We start from the raw sequence: 16,936 nt of genomic DNA on the forward strand, positions 1-16,936 counted from the left end.
CGTAAATTAGTCAAGTAGTTTTATTTATAATTCAGAAATTCAAATTTTATGATAACAGAAAAGTTATTCACGTAAATTAGTCAAGTAGTTTTATTTATAATTCAGAAATTCAAATTTTATGATAACAGAAAAGTTATTGTCTTGTCCACCATTTTGAAAATAATCTAAAAAAAAAAAAAAGGCAAAGTAAGATAACTCAATAATTCAAACTTACAAGATTTATCTTGTAACACTTATAAATTTCCATTGTTTGAAAATGATTTTCTTTATAAAAATAAAACTTCTTGATAAATTTACTTAATTTGGGGAATATATTTTTTGTTTCATCGCGGGTAGGTACGCCATAAAGATTTTTATTTGGCTTTTTTTTTTAAATTCTGGATTAGGATCTAAAACTGTTTTGTCATTTTCTTTTTCAGTCAAATCCGACATCTGTCAAGTTTGGTCATTACTACGACTTAACACAGTGCATGAGTGAAGAACTGATTGAGAAAGTCGACACAACTTTGGTGGATGTTAACCAATTAATTGATGACTCACAAATACAGTAAGTTGATTAATTGGAATACGTTTTCAAATTATTAAATAGAGAAATCTTAAGATAATATTTTTATTTTATGGAAATTGCCGATAATAAACATTTGAAATACTTGTAAATCATTTTCAAAATTGTTTATCCCCCCCTTTTTTCTAGATCAAAACTGGTTGAATATAATTGTTACACACATAATAGTTTATTATTACTAAACACTAGTTGACCTTATAGCTGTCAGGCTTGAAATAGGGTTCAATGCTTCCTAATGATAGATATTTGTTATTAGTTTCCCAAATGCTGTCTAGGTTTTCAACGCATACCAGTATGTAAATCGGATCTTAATCCAAATATGATGACTTTCTGCAGATAATATAATTAAACAACTGATTTTTAAAAAATGGGAATCGTTCCAGACAAGGCATGAAGCCACATGATGTAAGGAGCTTAAAAAAATCTACTTCAAAGTCAAAACATAGCCAATGATAAGTTTTAATAGATTCCAACTTAGAAAACAGCAATTCTTTCCCTTTTGTCAGAAACATCTTTCATGGAATGAGAGGACTAAAGGACAAAATAATTAAAGTGAGAGTTATGAAACTGTTAAAAGTAAACTCATGGTTCACTTTTTACTCTCGAAGTTGATGTGATGTGGCAGCTTATTGTTTTAAAAACAAGTAAAAAAAATATTAGTTTTTAATTCTTTTATTTAAATCAATGAAAAATATGAAACAAAATATGAAGTCTGCAAATTATTGAGAATTGGAAACAAAACTTCCAGATATATTTTTTTTTTCAATCAATGGAGAATGAAATAATTGTAAATGGAAGGAGGTCAAAGAATCAATCACAAATAGAAAATGATTGAAGACAGTTTATTACTTAGACTTAGGAACTCTTACATCCTGCAATGCACGAGGCAGTCAAAGTATACCATCACTTTCAATATGAAACCAGATCCACATTGTCTCTCTAACTTTTTCCCGTTGCAGTTAAATCTTTTTTGATTATCTTATTCCAATTTATTTTTGGCTTTCCTTTTTTTTTTCATAAGATTTCCATTCGAATAGTTGGTTGGCAATTCTCTCTGGGGCAAATCTTAGGGTATGTCCAAGCCAGCCTAGATGTCATTTGTGGATTATTGATGACACTACCTGTTGGTTCGTGTTGTTTCTGACTTCTTGTTTGATAATTCAGTCCCTCTATTTGATCCCTTTCTAAGGCACTTGGAATCAAATGTGTCTAATTTCCTCTCTTGGCTGATTTTGAGATACCAAGTTTCTCTGCCATATAGCACCATGGAGAAGACGTTGCTGATAGAAAATCTTAATTTAGATCTGAAGATAAATTTTTATGAGTAATAGTTAAACATTTTACTTCATCTTGGACGATGTAGCTTAATTGTAAAATCTTTTTGATTCTTTTATTATGCCAGCTGGGGAAATCTTTGGCAAATTTTGATAACCTAGGAACTATCTTGGTTTCGTCTGACCTTTCTTTGTCAAAATGAGGCATGGTCAGTTCCGGGTACTTGTACAATCAAGACATTCAAAAATGAAAATTTAAAAAAAAGGTTATATTGTACATATCCGTTTTAGACTGAAGATCTCCGAAAAAAAATTTCATTTAATTTGACAGAGTAGTTTTTTTTTTTTTTTTTTTTTTTACAGCAGAAAAACACGTTCTTATGAGAGTGCGTTGAAGTCAGCCATTATGGAATTTGTTGAATATGCCACAGGGAGATAACTCCGTGTAAAGCGCCGACACTCCCTCTCCATCTTTAATACTAGCTTTTCTTCCTAAAAATCGAACCTTTTGCTTGGTATCACAACAAATTGTTTTTTTTCTGTAAAAATAAAAAACTACTTGATGAAATTAAGTGGAAATTTTTTTTCGGAGAACTTTGTTCCATAACGGATACGTGCAATATAACCTTTTTTCTTTTTTTTTTTTTTTTTCGATACTTTCATTTTTTAATGTCTTGATTAAAATGTACAAGTACCCAGTTCCGTTTTAGGTGACCATCTTCCCAGGCATTACCTCTTCTTTCACTAGGAGGATTGATTTAATACTGAAGCACCCTTTTCGAGAACATCTGATGAGTCCATTCACTGTTATTTTTGTACCTTCCTAGGGTGCCCTCTCAGGGGATCAAGATATAACTTCCCACATCAAACTTATTTCATGTCTAACCATGTTGCAGTAGAAAGCAGATAAATAGGAATTGACTTGTAAAAGTTTTTGAATAAGAAATGAATTCTAATTTTTCTGATTTGTTTAAAGCTGGATGGCAAAGATTAAATCCATTTTAATAACTAAAAAAATACTCATTTTAAAATGGGTGAAAATAATTCTCTGAACGAACAGTTTTGCACCACTTTTATGAACCCATATGAAAATTAAAATCCAGATATAATAATTCTAAACCTTATGTCTAGAATCCTTATTCTAATTTTGATTAAAATCCATTACATTATTTTGATACTAAAAAATATCTAAACTCTTTAGCTTAAGGGAGCTTAATAAGAAATTAAAATTCAAGTAATCTTGCTTAATTCATGTCGAATGAATATGGATCAAATTCAGTGCAAATCTGAAATATTTGAATTTTAAAATGGGAGGTTGCGCCTATATTATGCCGCCCTAAAAACACATAAAAATACTTCAGATAAACTGAAACTTGAAAAATATTTATTGATTGATGTTTGATACTTATTGTTAAAATTTCACAAAAATCCGAAGACTTCACAAAAGATTTTCACCTTCTTTTATCCTTTATGCATAAAATTAATTTAAGCTAAATATATCTCACATTTGAATCCCCATTACGCTTAGAAGTTATGTTCTAAGTTTCATAATAATTAGATAATTAGTTTAGGAGTGAGTGAATACTGTTCATATAAACATATACACACCTACTTTTATCTATAAATAAAAATAAGGATGAGTTCCCTGTAACAAAAGAAAATATACAGTATATTTGGAAATTAATGTACGTACGTATGTATGTATGGATTTCAGGTTTTAACATTACAGAGTGTTTATCATTTAAGTCGAAAAATTATATGTACATACTAGTTGTATCTGATCCTTTGTTTCATGATTTGCTGGTTGAACTTTTCTAAATTAAAAGAAAATAAGAAATGAAAACTGATCGATAACCTTAAATAATTCAAGGGAAATAAGTCATAATTTAATCTACAAAGATTTATCTCCCTTATTTACGATTTTTCTTTTTTCAGTTTTATTATTACCTTATTATCTACTCATCATCATCGGCGGTCACTCGTGTCCGAGTAAGACTGTCCTCCGTTGTGGCTTCTGTGGGTCCTCAGGTGAGCATAGAGCCCAATCCTAGACCCAATTTGTCTTGTGCAATTTGGGCAGATAAAGGTAGTGGTGGTGGGGTGGGGTTGGGTGTGTCTGGTTAATAATCTGTCCTTTCTGTGCTTGTGTTTATCCTCAGCAGCTTTATTTAGGTCACTACTATAAAGCGCAGCACCTTTGTGGACAGCGCTCCTCCATGCCAACCTGCTCCCAGCCACGTCCTCCCATGTCTTAAGGTCCATGTGAAACCGCTTTAGATTTGCTTTGATGTTGTCCTTATACCTCATCTTTTGGCCACCCTGGGCACGCTTTCCCTCAACAAGCTGAGAGTAGAAAATCTGTTTTGGGAGGCGGAGATCCGGCATTCGGACAACATGACCAGTCCATCTGAGCTGGCATTGAGCAACAGTAGCGGTGATAGTGGGAATGTCAGCCTCACTCAGGACGCTGGTGTTGGTGCGTCGGTCCTTCCAACTAATTCTGAGGATTTTTCGGAGGCATCTTTGGTGGTACGTCTCCAGGGTTTTTACGTGCCTCCTGTATGTGGTCCAGGTCTCCGATCCATAGAGAAGAGTGGGCAGCAAGACAGCTTTATATACCATGATTTTGGTCTTTGCCAGAAGGTCACGGTTCTCAAATACTCTCTTCCTTAGCCTTGAGAAAGCCCCACTGGCACAGCTGAGACGGTGTTGTATTTCATCATCTATGTTGGCTTTTGATGATAGGATGCTGCCTAGGTATGGGAAGTGGTCCACATTTTCCAGTCTAGCGTTGTCAATGGAGATGTTTGGGGGTGAGACTGGAGTACTGTTTGGTGGTGATTGATGGAGGATTTGGGTTTTTTTTATATTAATTGTTAGTCCTAGCTGTTTGTACGCCCTCGTGAAGGCAACCAGTGTACACTGTAGGTCCTCTTCTGAGAGGGCTACAAGGGCGTTATCGTTTGCATACTGTAGCTCCATAATGGATATGGTGTTCGTTCGACCTTTGGCCCTAAATCTGTTGATGTTAAAAAGTCGGCCGTCGGTTCTGTACATAATCCGAACTCCATGGGGAAGATGTTTGTCCGTAAGATGGAGGATAGCAGTAATGAAGATGGAGAACAGGGTTGGGGCAATGACACATCCCTGTTTCACTCCCGTGTCAACCCTGAAGGGCTCTGTTTCATCTCCACTACTACTGAGGACTGTAGCTGACATATTGTCATGCAGTAGTCTCAGTACCCGAATGTACCTCTCTGGGCATCCAAACCTTGCAAGAACCAGCCAAAGGGCTTGACGGTTCACAGAGTCAAAGGCTTTAGTAAGGTCTATAAAAGCCATGTATAATGGTAAATTTTGCTCCCTGCACTTTTCTTGGAGTTGACGAGCAGTGAAGATCATGTCCATCGTGCCTCTATTTGGTCGAAAGCCACTTTGGGACTCGGGAAGGATGGTTTCTGCAAGGGGTGTAAGCCTGTTGGCCAAAACCCGAGCTAGGGCTTTCCCTGTGGTAGAGAGGAGAGAAATGCCCCGGTAGTTCCCACAGTTTGCCTTGTCTCCCTTCTTAAAGATGGAGACAACTAGGGCATCTCTAAGTTGTGCAGGGATTTTCTCTTGTTCCCATATTTTGAGCAGCAGGGCATGGATGTGTCTGAGAAGATCAGGCCCGCCTTTCTTCAGGATTTCTGCTGGGATGCCGTCAGAACCAGCCGCCTTATTGTTTTTCATCTTCCTAATTGCATCCCGCACCTCTTCCAGACTGGGTGGTTCTCCCATGCTCTCAATTATGGGCTGTTGGGGGAGTTTTTCAAGGGCCTCCATCTCTGGAGTGGTGTCCCTGTTCAGAAGATCCTTGTAATGCTCTTTCCATCTATTTGTTATTTCTCTCTTTCCTTTCAGCAGCGTGAGCCCATCCTTAGACCGAAGGGGGGTCAGAGAACGGTAGCTGGGGCCGTATACCACTTTTGTGGCTTCAAAGAATCTTCTGGTGTCTCCAGAGTCAGCAAACTGCTGGATCTCCTGAGCCTTCTTCATCCACCAGATGTTCTTCAGCTTCCTGACTGTCGATTGGACAGCCGCTTTAGCCTTGGCATGGGCAGCTCTTTTAACCTTGCAATTGATGTTATTCTGCCAGGTGATAAAAGTTTGCCTCTTGGTGTCTATAAGCTGTTGGATTTCGGTATCGTTTTCATCGTACCAATCCTGATGTTTCCGCTTTTTCTGCCCTAGGATGCTTATACTGGAGTCCATGATGGCAGAAGACAGCTTGTCCCAGTGCTCTTCAGCGTCATGCGGATACTGCTTGGGCAGGTCCGCACTAAGAGCCGCCTGGAGGTGTTGTTGGTAGGTGATATCGCCCAGCTGCTCGATGTTGAGCTTTGGTCGGCTCTGTCTTTTTTGCATCCTTTGCTTCCGCATTAAATGGATAGACATGATGGAGCGAATAAGACGGTGGTCGGTCCAACAATTGTCTGTACTGGTCATTGCCCTGGTGTTCAGCACATCACAGCGGTCTTTGGCACGGACAATGACATAGTCAATGAGGTGCCTGATTTTACTTCGAGGGTGCATCCATGATGTTTTGAATGCGTTTTTTTGTCGGAAAAGTGTGTTCGTGATGATCAGGTTATGTTCTGAGCACTTTGTCAGTAGGAGTGTACCATTTGAGTTAATGTTCCCAACTCCTTCTCTTCCAAGCGTTCCTCTCCAGTGCTGATGGTCTCGTCCCACTCTAGCATTGAAATCCCCAAGTAGGATAATCTTGTCCCCCTTGGGGGCCCCCGGATAAAATGGTGTCAAGGTCAGCATAAAAGGTCTCCTTTATTTCATCATGTGCATCAAGTGTTGGAGCATACGCACTAATCACAGTGGCCATTTGGTTGCCCGCAAGCATCAGGCGCATGGTCATTAGCCGTTCGTTGATGCCAACAGGGGGCTCATTGAGGTGGCGGATGAGGCTGTTCTTTATAGCAAAGCCCACGCCATGGATACGCGGCTCTTCTGCAGGCCTTCCTTTCCAAAAGAAGGTGTACCCGCCTTTCTCCTCCCTCAGCTGCCCGTCGTCAGCCAGTCGGGTTTCAGAGAGCGCAGCTATGTCAATCTGGAACCTCCTTAGCTCTCTTGAGATAATGGCAGTTCTTCTTTCGGGTCGATCACTTGTTTTGTTGTCCATGAGGGTCCTCACATTCCAGGTTCCAAAATATAGGCATAAATTTTCTTTCTTTTTCCGACCGCGTGGTGGTGATCCCTCTGGATGCGGTAGTCCAGACGGGTTTTTTTTGAGGCAGGCTATTTTTAGGGGTACCTTTTCTAACCCCCCTCCCCTACTGGGGTGAGCAGAGTGGATCCTAAACAGGGCTGCTCAGTCATGGATGCAGCTGCCGAAAAACTCTTTCTGCCTCGGTCCGTGAGGTTAGCGACTGAATCTGGCACCCACCGCCTATGTGCCAGGTTGCAGCTAGGAGCTGCCAGACTACACTGTCCTGCTCCCGTCACCACTTCCTGGTCGCCACAGGACTTTTTCTATCCGGGAATTAAGGGAGAGCTCTCTCTGCCTCAGTCCGGGAGCTTAATGACTAAGACTGTCACAAGACTTTTCCATCCATGATGTAGAGTAGGATGTGTTCCCTTTCGGGAGAACGCCTGCGCGTGATGTCTTTTAACGTGGGGAGACTGATGCGCCTGCAGCCACCACACGGCCCCTTGGCAGAGGAGGGCCTGATACCAATGGCATGGAGAACCACGACGACTGGAGACTCTCTTCTGTTGCAGCCTTCATCCGCCTTCAGTGCCGTTGTGTCATTATTGTCATCATCCGCCGCATCAGCCGTTGAGGTCTTTTGGATCACTCTTTGTCTGGAACCTCCCCTTCAACCTTACCGCCATGGGTGGCCCTACCAGGAGCCTAGGCTCCGGACGGCATCGCTCTCAGGTTCATCGGAACACACAAGGTTCTCCACCACGACAAGGTGGCGATCCAGGGAGAACATTATCTACTATATATATACACACACACACACACAGTTCCTTTTATATTATCTACTATATATAAAAGGAACTGTGTGTGTGTGTGTGTGTGTGTGTGCGCGCGCGTTGGTTCCTTATGGATTCCTAAACGGCTGGACATATTTTTTTTTAAATTTTACACAAATGTACTTCAGTTGCCTGGCAGTGTTCTTACATAGGTTTTGTGTCAGAATGTTTTTGATAAGTATCGATAATAGAAAAAATCCGATGAAAGAAAGAACAACGATTTTGACTTAAAGTGAACACCTTCTACAGTCTAATATTACCAGTACATTATAGAAGTTTTATTACCACACAAGCAGAAAGGTTCGGCATATAAAATCAACAGTAGGTTCTTTGATATGACAAGGACGTGTTTAAAATGAATGTCTCATTTTAGAGTACAATTGAACGATGACACTTGACTTTTGCATTTTAATCTTTAATGTAAGCCATTATATATAAAAAGTAGTTTTATAAAATCAACAATAGGTTCTTTACAGTGCTACTACTGCATTACTGCAATGTAGACTACTGTGTAGTGTTAACTAAATCACTGCAGGAAAGCATGTGAGTCTTCTTCCCGGTACATAATGGTGGGTTCTCGAATAGAACAGGCAATCAATCGATTTGATTGAAAAAATGAACAATTTCACTAATTTCGATGACAATAAAAGTATTGAAAGTGTGGAACAATATTCGTTGGTCATAATTCAATCCCGGCCAATGTCGGGTCTCCCAGCTAGTTTTCAAATAAGATGAAGTCAAAGATATTTTGGTTGTGTGGAAGAAGACATACAATGGGGGAAAAAATTGTTAAAAACTATTACATATAAAAATAATTTGAATAAAATAAAATACGCATTAAGTGCGCTTGAAACCAAATCACAACGTAACATTAGGAAAATGAACAAATATTTTATTGTTTGAAATTTATTATAAATATTTGTTTATTTTCCTAATATTACGTTGTGATTTGGCTTTCAAGTACACTTGATGTGTAATTTATTCCATTCAAATTAAAATAACGTTTCTATTAAACTCCCATTCTTGACGAAAAAATAATTGTTAATATTTGTTTATAAAAAATGTTATTGTTAGTGTTTGTAGGCCTGTTCGTCTAAGGGACATAACTCTAGTTTTACTAAAAAACATAATAAAATTACCTATTTCAAACAAAACTATTTTATTTAATGTAAAAAAATTTATTTATAAAAATAAATATAATAAATTCATTTTTTTACTTACATTTACTCGAATGTTCTTAGTAAAAGTAGTTATATTTCTCAGACGAATAGGTCTTTTTCCATGATTTCTATATATATACATTCTTTCTCTTCTCTGTCTATAGTAATAAAATTGTTATCATAATTTTAGTAAAATACTTTATAGAATTTAATAGTTTAGAAAGAAATTTAAACTTCCCAAGAATTCCTATCTGGGCAGAACTGGGTAATTACAGTTACTTATAAATATTAGTGCGCAATGATATATATTTTTTATTTTTGTTCATAGAGATTTTGATGAGAAGAAAGAAGCTGAACTCTCTGTGTATGAAAAACTTCTTCAAACAATCCAAGAAACAATTGTAAAAGGAAAGTTTGGAACACAAGATAAACCAGAAAAAAGAAATATTCTAAGAATTGGTGAGGATTTTCTTATTTTTTTGTTATTTTAAAGAAAATGATAACATTTTAATTTAAACATCTATTTGCAATATAGCGAGCGAAGTTCGCAGGTAAGAAAAGCAATGAAAGACATTATTGAGGCAGTAAGAACAGTTTCAACATGATTTAGTTCAAAAGATTTGATTAATGGAACAAGGAAATATCATGAGCAAGGATGAAAAATGATTTTCGATTTCCACTAAAAAGAAGAAAAAAATAATTTTTCTGTATTACTTGGTTTTCCAAAGTTTTAATTTTTAGCTTTATGAAAAAATGCTTTCAAACGATATGGCTAATTATTATTCAAATTTATGTACTGACCACATGATGCTCATCAACCGGATTTGACTTTGATGCAATTGTTCAACAAGATTGGACATACAATTTTTTCTTTTAGGGATCATCGCTCATGAACCTTAGCATCACCAACAAAATCACACACACACACACACACACACACACACACACACACACACACACACACACACACACACACACACACACACACACACACACACAATGAGTCTTATTGATCCTCTGATTTATCAGAGAGGGACCTATGTTTTCAGTTGCTTCCGTGCGTCCATTAGTCCAGACGATTGCCAGATAACCGTCCATTAATTTTTCCTGAAATTTTGCCACAAATTGTATTTCATTAAATAGATGTGCACAGTAAAAACATTTTTTTTTTTTTGCGAAAATTCCCGTTGCGTCCCCAGGGGCTCAGAAGAGGTCAAAAATGTCCCAAAATGGACCAAAATGACATGTTTTGCCCCATAACTTTTGATCCATCCGTTAGATTTTTCTGAAACTTGGCCAAAATGTGGAGCCTATTGTTCTTAATATAAATCCAGTATAGGTGACCCTGGCAAAATTCTAGTTCACGTCCCTAGGGACTTTTAGCACTAAAAACACTCCTTTTTGTGGCTCTTTTTTCATATTTCTCAACAAAAACTTGATATGTCTTACTATATAGTGGTTTTTTATGGTGTTCAACTCAAATATACATGTGTTAAGGCCTGAAACCGCACTGTTATCAATTTACACTGGGATTCAGCATCCCCAGGATCTCGAAAAAGGACAAAAATGCCCCAAAATGGCAAAAAATGACACTTTTTCCCCATAGTGTTTGATCCATCCATTAGATTTTCCTGAAACTTAGCCAAAATGTGGAGGCCATTATTTTTAATATAGTATGGGTGACCCTGGCAAAATTCTGGTTTGCATCCCTCTGGGACTTTTAGGGCTAAAAAACATGCCTTTTTGGAGCTCTTTTTTTCATATTACTCAAGAACTTGATAGGTATGTCTATATAGTAGTTTTCCATGGTGCTGAATTCAAATATACATGTCATAAGGCATGAAACTGCACGATTTGTCCATTTTCACTGGGATTTGGTGTTCCCACGAGCTGAAAAGAGGTCACAAATGCCCCAGAATTGCAACAAATGACACTTTTTACTCCATATCTTTTGCCCCATCTATTAGATTTTTCTGAAAACATGGTGAAAATGTTGACCCTTCACACTTCTCACAATCATTTCTTCACTATTTTTTGTGGTGTCATCTCACATGCAGCACCAGAGGGGGACCATGCACGCTTGGCTTGTTATTATAGTGAATTCCACTGAAAAGAAAAGAAAATGATTTTCATTTTCCATTTATTAAATGAAAAATGAAAAGCAGAATTTATAGCATTACTTATTTTTTCAAATTTTTCATTAAAAAACACAAAACTATTATAAAGCCTTTATGTATTTAACACTGTTGAAATATGAAAAAATTCCTTCAAATATAAGTGTAATATTTTTTGATCTTCAGAAAGTAGATAAATTATATACTACACCTAAATGTGACATACGCATGGAAAAGAGATGAAATTGTGCTCATCAGAAAATTGGTATTGGTCTGCTTAAGGATGATATACATACTTTGTATCTCAGTTTCGGTGGCCATGTACAACATGCAACACCTTTGTGTGTTTGGATGTTCTGGCTACTAGAGAGCATGGTAGATTGAGAGAGATTTTTTTTTTTTTTTTTTTTTTTTTTTACACAGTGATCACCACTTATGAAGGCCCGGAAGCCACTGAGGGATAAGGGTTATTGCAAGTACATTACGTTAGTGTGGAGATTTGATGAAGTGTTTACTTAAGGGGGCGGTTCATTAGGAATTTGTTAACGTTGGACTTTAACACATCCAAGTTGTAGTCCGGTGGGAAGCAGGCAGACGGAACAGAGTTCCACAGGCGTGCAGTTCTAAGAAAGAAGCTTTATTCATGGAATCTATGTTTTGATTTAGGCACAGATAAGGAGTGGAGGAAATTTTTCACAGTGGATTCAGTTAGACGGATGTTTTTCGTGAAAGATTGGTGAGGGGGGACCAGAGATTGGAGCTCAGACGAGCACCTGCCATGGAAATAATGATAAAACAAGGATAGGCTCGCAACGTCTCTTCTGTGGGAGAGAGGTTGCAGGGTAGAGAAAAGGGCATCCCCCACTAAGCCACGAAGTCTATTTTGTACTCTGTCAAGGCATGATAGGCTGTTTTTAGCAGCTCCTGCCCAGATGTGGTAGTAGTATTCCATCCTTGGACATACTTGGCTTTTATATAGATAGAGAATTGCATCAGTAGTGAGATATCTTCTGGAGCGGTAGAAGGATCCCACCATCTTTCCAGCGATCTTGGCAACAGACTTGATGTACGTGTTCCATTTCAGATCAGGAGTAAAGGTCAAACACAGAAGCTTGTCAAAACACGAGGCCTCACCCAGACGAGAGCCATCCATCACAATTGATGCCGGATGGGGATCAGAGCGTTGATGATGTAAAGATAGGAGTTTGGTTTTGGATGCATTAAAGGTAACCAGCCACATCTTCCCCCACTGAACCACGCGCTCGAGATCAGAGGAGAGAAAATCAGAAAGAACTTTGCCATTTACAGCCTTTGATGTGTTGCTGTAGATGGTCATGTCATCAGCATAGATGTCAATGAATGATTTAAGTATGTGTTTAGGGAGGTCATTGATGTAGATCAGGAAAGGAGTTGGGCCCAGGATTGACCCCTGAGGGACTCCAGCATTTATATTGCAGGCCTCCGACTTTTGTCCATCTACCACTACTCTTATGAGCCTATCGGAGAGAAATGATTCAATGATAGAGATATGATTTGCATGCAACACAGCTGATGTCAACTCTTTGGACTTCACTGCTTGGCTAACAGGTGTTCTCTGGTGTTTCCCACCCTAAAGTCTGCGAACCTACAGCATTCTAAATACCAATTCTAGACGAAGAACATCTTGTGTTTTGGTTTTTGCAGTTAAAATCATTACGCCTCAGTACTATATGTACATATGCTACGAGCCAAACTCACAATTCCAAAATTCTCATCTCTTCTCTGAAAACAGGCTTTTTAGTTTTTCTACAATTACTGGATTCAGCATTAAATAACCCAAAAAGGGTTGATATGCCGTAAGACAAAACAATCAAACCAAACACCATGAATATATCATCTTGATGCATAAAAACTATTTCCATAATTACTGGATTCAGCATTAACTCCAGAATGGTTGATATGCCATAAAACAAATAAAAACAAGCAAAACATCTTTTGCCTGACTGCAACACAATGGCAGCTCCATGATTAGATGGGTCTGCAATGTTAAATCTAACTAAACAGAACAGAGGTCAGAGGATTACACTAAAAGTTGCTGGAAAAATGGTGGGATCATTCTACCACTCCACTAGATATCTCACCGCTGATGCAATTCTGTAAAAGAGCCATGTACGTCCAAAGATGAAGTACTGTTGCCACATCTTGGCAGGAGTTGCTAGAAGTACCTTATCCTGCCTTGACAGAGTTCAAAATAGACTTTGTAGCCTTCCCTGCAACATTTTTCCCATGGAAGAGACATTGTGAGCCTGTCTCTGCTTTATCACTATTTTCATGACAAGTGCTCGTCTTAGCTCTATAGTCCCCTTTTTGCCAGATGTTCACAAAAAACACTTATCCAGCTGAAACCACTATCAATAATTTCCCCCACTCTTTATCTGTACCTAAACCTAAACATAAATTCCATGAACAAAGCTTCTCTCTTAGAACTGCACGCCTGTGGAACTCTCTTCCATTTGCCTGTTTCCCACCTGACTTCAATTTGGTTGTTCAATGTAAATAAGTTCTTGATGAGCTACTCTCTTAAGTAATTCAATTTACCAAATTTCAACTAATAACAATTATTACGATATTGTCTCATTAACTACCTTGAGTGGCCTCCGGACCTTGATAAGTGGTGACTCCTTTGTAAAAAAAAAAAGGCAGTACATTTACCTATAATAGGTTATCCTAAAGACATATGCTGTGGAGCGTTCGTCCTCATTGATTAATAGACGAGCAGAAGCATGGATGTCTTGAATAGCAGAAAGGTTGGTTGGCCAAAAAGAAAAAAACTTGAAAGCAAGTGATTAGATAAGATTATAAAATTATTATAAAGCAAGTGATTAGATAAGATTATAAAATTATTATAAAGCAAGTGATTAGATAAGATTATAAAATTATTATAAAGCAAGTGATTAGATAAGATTATAAAATTATTATAAAGCAAGTGATTAGATAAGATTATAAAATTATTATAAAGCAAGTGATTAGATAAGATTATAAAATTATTATAAAGCAAGTGATTAGATAAGATTATAAAATTATTATAAAGCAAGTGATTAGCTAAGATTATAAAATTATTATAAAGCAAGTGATTAGATAAGATTATAAAATTATTATAAAGCAAGTGATTAGATAAGATTATAAAATTATTATAAAGCAAGTGATTAGATAAGATTATAAAATTATTATAAAGCAAGTGATTAGATAAGATTATAAAATTATTATAAAGCAAGTGATTAGATAAGATTATAAAATTATTATAAAGCAAGTGATTAGATAAGACTATAAAATTATTATAAAGCAATTGATTAGATAAGATTATAAAAAATAAAGCAAGTGATTAGATAAGACTATAAAATTATTATAAAGCAAATGATTTGATAAGACTATAAAATTATTATAAAGCAAGTGATTAGATAAGATTATAAAATTATTATAAAGCAAGTGATTAGATAAGATTATAAAAAATAAAGCAAGTGATTTGATAAGACTATAAAATTATTATAAAGCAAGTGATTAGATAAGATTATAAAATTATTATAAAGCAAGTGATTAGATAAGATTATAAAAAATAAAGCAAGTGATTTGATAAGATTATAAAATTATTATAAAGCAAGTGATTAGATAAGATTATAAAATTATTATAAAGCAAGTGATTAGATAAGATTATAAAATTATTATAAAGCAATTGATTAGATAAGATTATAAAAAATAAAGCAAGTGATTTGATAAGATTATAAAATTATTATAAAGCAAGTGATTAGATAAGATTATAAAATTATTATAAAGCAAGTGATTAGATAAGATTATAAAATTATTATAAAGAAAGTGATTGGATAAGACTATAAAATTATTATAAAGCAAGTGATTAGATAAGATTATAAAATTATTATAAAGCAAGTGATTAGATAAGATTATAAAATTATTATAAAGCAATTGATTAGATAAGATTATAAAAAATAAAGCAAGTGATTTGATAAGACTATAAAATTATTATAAAGCAAGTGATTAGATAAGACTATAAAATTATTATAAAGCAAGTGATTAGATAAGACTATAAAATTATTATAAAGCAAGTGATTAGATAAGACTATAAAATTATTATAAAGCAAGTGATTAGATAAGACTATAAAATTATTATAAAGCAAGTGATTAGATAAGACTATAAAATTATTATAAAGCAAGTGATTAGATAAGACTATAAAATTATTATAAAGCAAGTGATTAGATAAGACTATAAAATTATTATAAAGCAAGTGATTAGATAAGACTATAAAATTATTATAAAGCAAGTGATTAGATAAGATTATAAAATTATTATAAAGCAAGTGATTTGATAAGATTATAAAATTATTATAAAGCAAATGATTTGATAAGACTATAAAATTATTATAAAGCAAATGATTAGATAAGATTATAAAAAACTTCCTTCGAATATAAGTGTAATTTTATATATTTTTCAGTTGAAGTTAATTCTAAATTGTGTAAGCCATCTGTTCTTTATATCCACGATAAGTTGTATAGCAACCGTGCTAGGAGCATTATATTATATGGCTATGAATGCGGAGCCCTCATCTTGACTCTGATGCTACCAGATAAGGCTGTCGGAAAATACTGGCTTCCTAGCCTAAAATGCACGAAACGTTAATGTAATTTTTTTTTCCTTTCTCTTTGCAAAACTCAATCATGTTCTGCAAAATCAAAAACAAAAACAACAATTTTCCTCTACAAAGCAACCAAACCAAACACCAAAAATAAAAAATATGAAGATGTAAAGAATTTGAAGCATAAAACTAAAAGAAAAAAATTACTGGATTCACCATTAAATAACCTGAAAAAGGTTGATATGCCGTAAAAAAACACAATCAAACCAAACATTACGAATATATCATCTTGAAGCATAAAAACTATTAGATTAGATGGGTCTGCAATGTTAAATCTAACCAAATGGAACAGAGGTCAGAGGATTACGCAAAAAGTCACTGGAAAGATGGAAGGATCATTCTACTGCTCCAGTAGATATCTCACTGCCGATGCAATTTTTTACCTGTACAAGAGCAAAGTCCATCCTAACATGGAGTATTGTTGCCACATTTTGGCAAGAGCTGTAAGAAACATCTTATCCTGCCTTGACAGAGTTCAAAATTGACTTTGTAGCCTAGTAAGGAATGCCCTTTTCTCTTCCCTGCAACATCTTTCCCATGGAAGAGACATTGTGAGCCTGTCTCTGCTTTATCACTATTTTCACGGCAAGTGCTAGTTTGAGATATGGTCCCCTTTTCGCCAAACGTTCATGTAAAACACTCATCCAGCTGAAACCACTATCAATTTTCCACACTCTTTATTTGTGCCTAAGCCTAAACACAGATTCGATGAACAAAGCTTCTTTCTTAGAGCTGCATGCCTGTGGAACTCTGTTCCATTTCCCTGCTTTCTGGTTGCCTACAATATGGTTGTCCTCAAGTCCAATATAAACAAATTCTTGATGAGCCGTTTCCTTAAGTAATCCAATTTACCAAATTTCAACTACTAACGATTACTACGATATTGTCCCATTGACTACCATTAATCCTTATCCTTGAGTGGCCTCCGGACCTTGATAAGTAGTGACTCCTTTGTTTAAAAAAAAAAAAAAGAAAAAAAAAAGCAGTACAAAAAATTGAAAGCAAGTGATTAGACAAGATCATACATAGTGAAATTTAAAGACATTTGACTTGATTTGTAAGGATTGGATATTGAGCTTTCAGAAATATAAAAATTTGTCTGACC

The 16,936-nt window shown here is 35.8% G+C and overlaps 1 protein-coding gene across 3 annotated transcripts in view; it reads left to right on the plus strand.

Moving 5' to 3' along the window:
• The window catches only part of LOC145293291 (elongator complex protein 4-like), a 328,271-nt gene that overhangs the window by 297,567 nt on the left and 13,768 nt on the right, over positions 1–16,936 (plus strand). For all 3 annotated transcript variants that reach the window (XM_080139896.1, XM_080139898.1, XM_080139897.1), the window contains exons 5-6: positions 420–547; positions 9,361–9,491. In XM_080139896.1, coding sequence (XP_079996022.1) covers positions 420–547; positions 9,361–9,491 — 259 coding nt within the window. The remainder of the gene's footprint in view (positions 1–419; positions 548–9,360; positions 9,492–16,936) is intronic.

The sequence above is a fragment of the Euprymna scolopes genome, chromosome 14, assembly GCF_053919585.1.
Source record: "Euprymna scolopes isolate OS-2025 chromosome 14, ASM5391958v1, whole genome shotgun sequence".
In the NCBI taxonomy this organism is placed as follows: Eukaryota; Metazoa; Mollusca; class Cephalopoda; order Sepiida; family Sepiolidae; genus Euprymna; species Euprymna scolopes.